This window comes from Phaseolus vulgaris, unplaced genomic scaffold (assembly GCF_000499845.2).
Source record: "Phaseolus vulgaris cultivar G19833 unplaced genomic scaffold, P. vulgaris v2.0 scaffold_39, whole genome shotgun sequence".
NCBI classification, from domain to species: Eukaryota; Viridiplantae; Streptophyta; class Magnoliopsida; order Fabales; family Fabaceae; genus Phaseolus; species Phaseolus vulgaris.
The window spans coordinates 115,393-124,154 of record NW_027174103.1 but is presented as its reverse complement, the minus strand read 5'-3'; the positions used below and the strand labels follow the sequence as shown (position 1 = coordinate 124,154).

Below are 8,762 nucleotides of genomic sequence, written 5' to 3'. Positions count from 1 at the left end.
GTCCTTATTGCAATTGATTTACTCACTGGAAAATTCTTAAATTCTGGATTTGTGTTATTCAATGTGTTATAAAAGCATAGAAAAAAATAAGTACTCAAAAATTCAAAGTACACAAAAAATGATAAATAAAATACAAAAAGTGTACAATTCTGCCGAAAAAATACGGTAATCTGGCAGCGATTTTGAAAACTTTATTTCAATTAATTGGCTTACTTTTTTTAAGTAATTCCAGTGCCATTATTGAGTTAACATCTTGAAGTTTTTGTGGTTTAAATTTCATAATCCAGGTCGCTCTATATCATTCCATTTAAATCATTGAACATCAAGCACAGTTTCCATAAATTTTTTTTTTCCAGTAGCTTGTTTTTGTTTTCTTCATCTACTCTAGTGCTTTTCTTTAAGTATTGTTTTGTGTGCCTACTTTTTCATTGAGTTCCTTATTTTCTTGCTTATCTTTTGTTCATTAATCTTTGATTTTGTCATACATCTAGTATTTCTTTTGTTATAGCCTTTATTGCGTATACCTTTTCTTGATTGTCTTTTTTGCTTCATTGGTTTTGTTGTGGTTGGCTTTGAGATTGGTGTGCCTTGCTTTGACATATTTCATTTGAGGATTCCAAGACCTCAAGATCAGATTTGCGCAGGGACATTATTTCTTTGAGAGTGACCTCTTTTTCTGGCCAAATTCACTTCGGCCATTTGGTTGCCAAACTCACTGTTTTTGCTAATTTTGTTTCTTGACTTGTTTGCTGTTTTTGTGTGTTTGCTGTTTTTATTTGAAAATGGCTGGATTTTCAAGTGATGCATCCTACAAGCACCATTATCCTTCCAAAGCTTCGATCCTTGGTGAATTACATGAAGCACAATGCACCATTAGACGTTTGGAAGAGAAATTGCAGAAGATGGAGGTGCCACAAGCTAGGCCATCTCACTCTATCCATGATGAGCATCATGCACATAGACCTTCAACAAGAGGTTCTTCCACTGACATAGGCCGTGAAGAAGACCATAGGAGAAGAAGGACTCCACCCCAATTCCTTGGACATAGTCATCACAACCAAGGGGAGACACCTCACTATGGAAATGGCTACTACCAAGATGCAAAGGCTAGGCTACCTTCGGTCAAGCTTCCTTGTTTCAATGGCTCTAGTGATCCTAATGTATATTTAGATTGGGAGGCTAAGTGTGAACAAATATTTGAGATCATGAGATCCAAGATGAACACAAGTATAAGCTAGCCACTTTAGAATTTTTAGATTTTGCCAAAGAATGGTGGCATAAACTTGTAATGGACATTATGTATCGCAAGAAACCTCCCGTGGTTTCTTGGAATACTTTGAAAGAGTATATGCGCGTGAGGTTTGTTCCTCATTCTAGGAAGGAACACTTGTTGAAGTTCCAAAGGCTTCCTCAAGGACATAGGATGGTAGATGAATACTTTAAAGATTTTGAAACCACTTAGACTAAAATGAATATGCATGCTAATGAAAAGTCAAAGATAAAATGGTTTGTATGTGGTTTAAGAAGAGATATTAGAGAATTTATAGAATTAAATGAGTACTCTTCTTTGAAGCAAGTGCTTCGAATAGCCATCAAGATGAAATTATATCTTTTGAAAACCATGTCTACAAAACAAGTTTCTACTACAAATTCTTCTACTTCTAAGTCACCTACCAAAACTTCAACTATAAAATGTTTTAAATGTTTAGGTTTTGGGCACATAACTCTTCATTGTCCACCAAAAACCTTAATGACAACCAAGGTACAACAAGACCTACCTCACCCACCTCCCTCACGTTAAAAAGAAAAAGACAAAGAAGGTCAAGTTGACATGAGACTTATCCTATCACCTCCAAGATGTTTTCCTTCCTTATCTTTTTCAATATTCAAGGTTCCTATTTCAACACCATCTTGGTTAAAGTGTTAGGGATGATTTCATACCTCCTAATGGTTTTCACCATTTAAGAGGCCTTTTCTCAAAAGATATCATCATTCCCAAACAAATTTTTCCAACTTGGTCGATTTATAAAACCTCATTTACTGAAATCCCATTGTTTACAAATGATAAGTCATGTTTGCCTTTATCTTCCACTTTTAATTGTAAAAATAAACTGACTTTGTTATATGCAGGGATTCAGAATTCGTGGACGAATTCTCTCCAACTCGGGGAGTATGATGAGAATCAAGTAAAGGAGGTTTTTATTAATGAAGGAAGAGGCCATTCACCATCACACTTGAAGTTCTTCCTTCTAGTCTTCTCAAAATTAAAAGAAGACATCAAATAAAGAGAGGCCCAAGCCCAAAGCGCCAGCCCAAGAAGGCCAAAGCCCAAAAAATAGCCCAAGTCCATCCTATGAAGGGCAAGGCCAAGTATTAAATAATAGAGAATATTGTTTGAAGGTGCTTAGAGGGAAACATAAGAAACCTCCTTTGTAAAAGCATCTTTAGGTCTTTAGTTTAGGAAAATAATAGGAAGCTTAGGGGGTATGATCTTAGTAGAGTGGTGTAGACATAATAGGGAGGTGCCAAAATAAGAGAGGAAGTCACACCTTCCTCATGACTATAGTTGGCGCCACTTTCATTTGTATTTGGGGGGAATTTTGAATTTGTTTAGCTTGCATTTCAGCACCTCTAGGCTATAAATTAAGGTTATGCCCTTGTATTTTTCAGATTTGAATTTTGACTAGAGAAACTATACTCAATTTTTGAGAGAGCATTGGAGAGCTTTGTGCCTTCCTCACTAGTCTTATCTTGAGAGTTCAATGGTTACCTCAAGTGGCGGCTTGCACACTTATCTTGGAGTCTCCATCCTCCTAGTGGCGTGATCATCCAACCATTCCTCCATCTTCATGAGCTTTCTCTTCTCCTTCCTTCCTTCTCTTTTTATGTTCATGTATTAGCTTGTGTTCCTTGTGTTTTGGTTCGGCTTTTTCATTTTCCAGCTGGTTGTTCTTCTTCTATTCTGATTTTGGTTCGGTGCCTTTTAATTTCCAGCACTTCTATTCAGTTTTCTTATCTTTTGTTCCATTTTAATCGGTTCAATTTGACAATCCTTGGAACTTCCATATGAGATTGGGTTTTGGTACTAGTTTTGGTGAGTTCTTGTTCATAGAACATTGATCCAATTCTATGATAAAGTGCCTATCTCATATCCAACTCAAGATGATTCCTAAGAATGTCAATAATCATTCTACTATGCTATTGGAATCACATCAGGAAGTGTCACAAATGCATGCAAAATGATGTGTGATAAGTTTGATTGCAAAAGGAATTGATCTTATTTGGGTTTTAGCTAAGCTAAGTTTGGTCGTTGGACTAGTTTTTTGCCTTGGTAGCAAAATTGGTTAAAATTTGAAGTCGTAGTTTTGGGGAAATCTTGTTGGGGAATTGTCACAAATGCATCCAAAATGAGGTGTGAAAAGTTTGGTTGCAAAAGGAATTGATCTTGGTTGGGTTTTGGATTAGCCAACTTATGTCACTTGGCCTAGTTTTTGTGCCTTGGTAGCAAAATTGGTGAAAAGTGAAGTCATGGTTTTTTAGCAATCTTGGTGCGGAAGTGTCACAAATTTATGCAAAACGAAGTGTGAAAAGTTTGGTTGCAAAAGGAATTGATCTTGGTTGGGTTTTGGATTAGACAAGTTGGGTGGATTGGCTTTTTGTGCCTTGGTAGCAAAATTGGTGAAAAAGTGAAGTCATGGTTTTTGAGCAATCTTGGTGGGGAAGTGTCACAAATGCATGCAAAATGAGATGTCAAAAGTTTGGTTGCAAAAGGAATTGATCTTGGTTGAGTTTTGGCTTAGCCAAGTTGGGTGCATTGACTTTTTGTGCCTTTGTAGCATAATTGGTAAAAAAGTGAAGTCATAGTTTTTCAGCAATCTTGGTGGGGAATTCTCACAAATGCATTCTAAATGAAGTGTCAAAAGTTCGGTTGCAAAAGGAATTGATCTTGGTTGGGTTTTGGCTTAGCCAAGTTGGGTGGATTGGCTTTTTGTGACTTGGTAGCAAAATTGGTGAAAAAGTGAAGTCATGGTTTTTGAGAAATCTTGGTAGGGAATTGTCACAAATGTATGAAAAATTAGGTGTGAAAAGTTCGGTTGCAAAAGGAATTGATCTTCGTGGGGAATTCTCACAAATGCATTCTAAATGAAGTGTCAAAAGTTTGGTTGCAAAAGGATTTGATCTTGGTTGGGTTTTGGCTTGGCCAAGTTTGGTCGTTTGGCCTAGTTGTTTTTGCCTTGGTAGCAAAATTGGTGAAATAGTGAAGTCAGGGATTTATAGCAATCTTGGTGGGAAATTGTCACAAATGCATCCAAAATGAGGTGTCAAAAGTTTGGTTGCAAAAGGAATTGATCTTGGTTCGGTTTTGGCTTGGTTAAGTTTGGTCGTTTGGCCTAGTTTTTGTGCCTTGGTAGCAAAATTTGTGAAAAACTGAAGTCATGGTTTTTGAGCAATCTTGGTGGGGAAGTGTCACAAATGTATGCAAAATGTGGTGTGAATAATTTGGTTGCAAAAGGAATTGATCTTGGTTGGGTTCTGGCTTAGCCAAGTTGCGTGGATTGGCTTTTTGTGACTTGGTCGCAAAATTGGTGAAAAAGTGAAGTCGTCGTTTTTGAGAAATCTTGGTAGGGAATTGTCACAAATGTATGCAAAATTAGGTGTGAAAAGTTCGGTTGCAAAAGGAATTGGTCTTGGTTGGGTTTTGGCTTAGCCAAATTTAGTGGATTGGGTTTTTGTGCCTTGGTAGCAAAATTTGTGAAAAAGTGAACTCATGGTTTTTGAGCAATTTGGTGTGGAATTGTGACAAATGTATGCAAAATGAGTTGTGAAAAGTTTGGTTGCAAAAGGAATTGATCTTGGTTGGGTTTTTGCTTAGCCAAGTTGGGTGGATTGGTTTTTTGTGCCTTTGTAGCAAAATTGGTAAAAAAGTCAAGTCATGGTTTTTCAGTTACCTTGGTGGGGAATTCTCACAAATGCATTCTAAATGAAGTGTCAAAAGTTTGGTTGCAAAAGGAAATGATCTTGGTTGGGTTTGGACTTAGCCAAGTTTGGTGGATTGTTTTTTTGTGCCATGGTAGCAAAATTGGTGAAAAAGTGTAGTCATGGTTTTTTAGCAATCTTGGTGGGGAATTGTCACAAATGGATCCAAAATGAGGTTTTAAAAGTTTGGTTGCGAAAGGATTTGATCTTGGTTGGGTTTTGGCTTAGCCAAGTTTGGTCGCTTGGCCTAGTTGTTTTTGCCTTAGTAGCAAAATTGGTGAAATAGTGAAGTCATGGATTTTTAGCAATCTTGGTGTGAAATTGTCACAAATGCATCCAAAATGAGGTGTCAAAAGTTTGGTTGCAAAAGGAATTGATCTTGGTTCGGTTTTGGCTTGGTTAAGTTTGGTCATTTGGCCTAGTTTTTGTGCCTTGGTAGCAAAATTTGTGAAAAACTGAAGTCATGGTTTTTGAGCAATCTTGGTGGGGAAGTGTCACAAATGTATGCAAAATGAGGTGTGAAATGTTTGGTTGCAAAAGGAATTGATCTTGGTTGGGTTTTGGCTTAGCCAAGTTGGGTGGATTGGCTTTTTGTGCCTTGGTAGTAAAATTGGTGAAAAAGTGAACTCATGCTTTTTAAGCAATCTTGGTGTGTGTACCGATCAGGTCATTGGGTGTGATGACGTGGACAACAAGTGACTAGGTGGGGCGTGTTTGGCGGGATACGTGGTCAGGAGAAATATGAGTGGCCAAGAAGTTAACATAGTCATCGTTTGTGGAAGTGGCGCTCTTAAGTGTACATAGTCGGTTTTCGCCAGATTTTCATATCATCGCCGTGTTAGATAATGGAAGATCAGGTGGTCAGAGATCGCCATAAGAAGCATATCGCCGGGTGTTTCGGTAAAGCTTCGTTAAAGCTATTGGGAAGTGGAGGTGTATAAGTTCGGTGGATATGTTTATTAGCATCAGCACAAAACATAGAAAGTTCATAAACAAGAAGCTCATGTCCTAGCATGACAGGTGAGTTGGAGGAAGCACCTTGCTCATCGGTGTTGGGGTTGCCCAGAATGGACATTCATTGATGGCAAGGTTTCCTTAGCTAGAACATGCATGGCATGTCAGTAAAGAAGGTGGCACTTACGACAGGCTGTACTAACAGAGATGGTGTACCTTGTTGCATTCCGGTACTTGCCCTGTCAGTGTGCACTCTAGGGTGTGTTACGCGCTAGGTTATTCCTTGTATGGGTAACTTAGTCGTGTAACGAGATACACAGAAATGACGCTTAAGTTACCTCCGCCCATATGATGACACGTGTAGACTTGGATGCGAGACACGTGTCATAAGTGTAACTGTCAGGAGAGAGAAAATCCCAGGTATAAAAGCTGAACTTAACAAATTTCAGGGGTACGCATTTTCATTAGATTCATTTTTCTCACAGAGAGCACTTGAGCACGGTTCCACAGAATCTAGTTTTCTCTGACTTTTTGGTGTTCTTGTTGTTGACTTGAGCGTCGGAGTGCCACTGGCCGTAGTGGCGCCATTCTGTTATTTCAGGTTCTAGCAGAGGAATTTTGGAACGAGGATTTGAGGTGCATGTGGCATTGTAGCTGGTGAGTAAAGATCGTGACGAGGCAACATTCTTGCGTTTAGTCAACTAGCAAGATCATCAGGCGCCCACTGTGGGGCCGTGTAAAAGATGATTCCCAACCATAGTTCGAGTTTGTCGAAGTTTCGGTGATATCTGTTCGATTGCTCGCTGTCGAATCGGTTTCCTAGAGTTTCCACCGTTTGTTTGGAATTTTAATCATCAAATTGGAGTTTCTTTGAATTGTTGAAGTTTCTATCGATTGATTACTGGATCAATCGCTTCGTTGAAATTCGTTTCAAAGATTTCAACGGTTTACGCTAAGGTAATGAGTAATTGCAAAGGTTTTTGGCATTTGGATCGATTGTTTGCTGGTTTGATCGATTTCTTAGAGATTCTTTAAGTTCGAAGGAAGGTTGACCGATTGATTGCTGGATCAACCGCCTCTCTTAAGTTTGTTTGAAGAGTTTGGAGTCTCGTACGGATTTTCTTGGAGTTGCACTTTTGTTGGTTGCTTGAAGTCTGAGTCAAGGGATTGTCGCGGCAATCGACATTTTCAGAGTCTTGGTTCAGAGCGTTTGTGACTACATAATTCAGTGATTACTGTGTGTTTTTCTGAAGTTAATCGTGAAAGGATGAGGGCAACGCGATCCAGTTCAGTCGCACCGTCAACCGATGAGGGCGTTGTAACTATGGCGTAGGTAATTGAGATGATGAGAGCATTGCAGGAGAACGTGGTTGCGTCACGTTCTGAACAAGAGAGAATGCACGAGGCACTGGTAGCCTCTCAGGCTAGAAATGAAGAGCTTAACATAGTCAATGAAGAGTTACGTAAAGCCCTTCAGGGGCAGAAGGAGCGTGCGGCTGGGGACCAAGCTGCACCCCCGTCTCCGCCGCATAATTTCCCAATGTCGTTTTCTCAAGAGATCATGGATACGGTGGTTCCTGCGAATACGGTGGCGGTGAAAGCATCCTTCACCGGAATAGAGGATCCGGAGGCTCATCTCACTGCGTTTCACACGCAAATGATGCTCTCGGGTGGTTCAAATGCAGTTTATTGCAAAGTATTCATGAGTACCCTCACTGGTACAACACTGGAATGGTTTGTTAGTTTACCTACTGGTCACATTACCACCTTCCAGCAATTTTCCAAGATGTTTGTTGAGCAATATATAGTGAACAAGGTGCCGCCACTGGTGTCTTACGACTTGTTTGATGTGAGACAGTATCAGGGGGAGACTTTAAAGGAGTATCTGAACAGATTTGGGGCTCAGATCGTTTGTTTGCCAGGTAAAGATGAAGACATGTTCGTTCACTCCTTCAAAAGGGGCATGTTGCCTGGACCGTTTAGCGAATCGTTGATTAGGAGCCACCCCGCCATGTTTGCTGAAATCCGACGACGTGTTGTGGCTCATATCGCCGTTGAGAGCGAAGTTTCTGAGAAGAGAGGAAACGTGACCTCGGCTAAACCACGGGTTCAGGCGAGGGCCCAAACGCAGAGGGTGATGGAGGTGGCGGCTGGGAAGAAGGATCAGAGGACGCATCATCCTTATGATCCAAGGAAAAACAAGGGGAAGGGACCAGGGCGGCAAAGGGAATTTAATCGTCCTCCAAGGTATGAGTTCATGATGGAACTGGCTGATTTGATTGTCATTCTGAATGTTGCAGCTAGGCTTAAAGTGCTTGAGAAGACGACGGATAAGGTGTTGGGGCCAAAACCCGATGTATGGTGTGAGTTCCACAAGAGTTTTGGCCATTCTATTAATTCGTGTTTGGCAAGCAGCACGCCGATTGGCACAAAGCACCTCCAGAAGAGCTGAAGTCAATTTATAGCCCCTGGCCGTTTCACACATGGGGAATTGATATTTTGGGACCCTTTCCGTTGGCGGTTAGGCAAATGAAGTACTTGGTTGTGGCGATCGAATACTTCACGAAGTGGATTGAAGCAGAGTCGGTGGCCCAGATCACCGCGCACAAGATTCAGAGTTTCGTGTGGAAGAATATTGTGTGTCGATTTGGCGTGCCTAAACGTTTGGTATCGGATAACGGAACTCAATTTGCAAGTTTCTAGTTAAAGAAGTTGTGCGAGGATGTTGGAATACAGCAGGTGTTTGCTTCTGTGGAACACCCACAAACGAATGGGCAAGTTGAGTCTGCCAATCGGGTTCTGTTAAGAGGTTTGAAGAGGAGGCTAGAGAA

The 8,762-nt window shown here is 40.4% G+C and overlaps 1 protein-coding gene across 1 annotated transcript; it reads left to right on the top strand.

Annotated features, from left to right (window-relative positions):
• The first annotated feature begins 7,273 nt into the window (after positions 1-7,273).
• Positions 7,274-8,383, top strand: LOC137817378 (uncharacterized). Its single transcript, XM_068620662.1, has one exon. It carries the CDS (start codon positions 7,274-7,276, stop codon positions 8,381-8,383), a length of 1,110 nt encoding a protein of 369 aa, XP_068476763.1.
• The last annotated feature ends 379 nt before the right edge of the window (positions 8,384-8,762 follow it).

Bases quoted from the DNA above. Each gene is read 5' to 3' on its own strand.
- LOC137817378 (XM_068620662.1), top strand. From the start codon at position 7,274: ATGATGAGAGCATTGCAGGAGAACGTGGTTGCGTCACGTTCTGAACAA.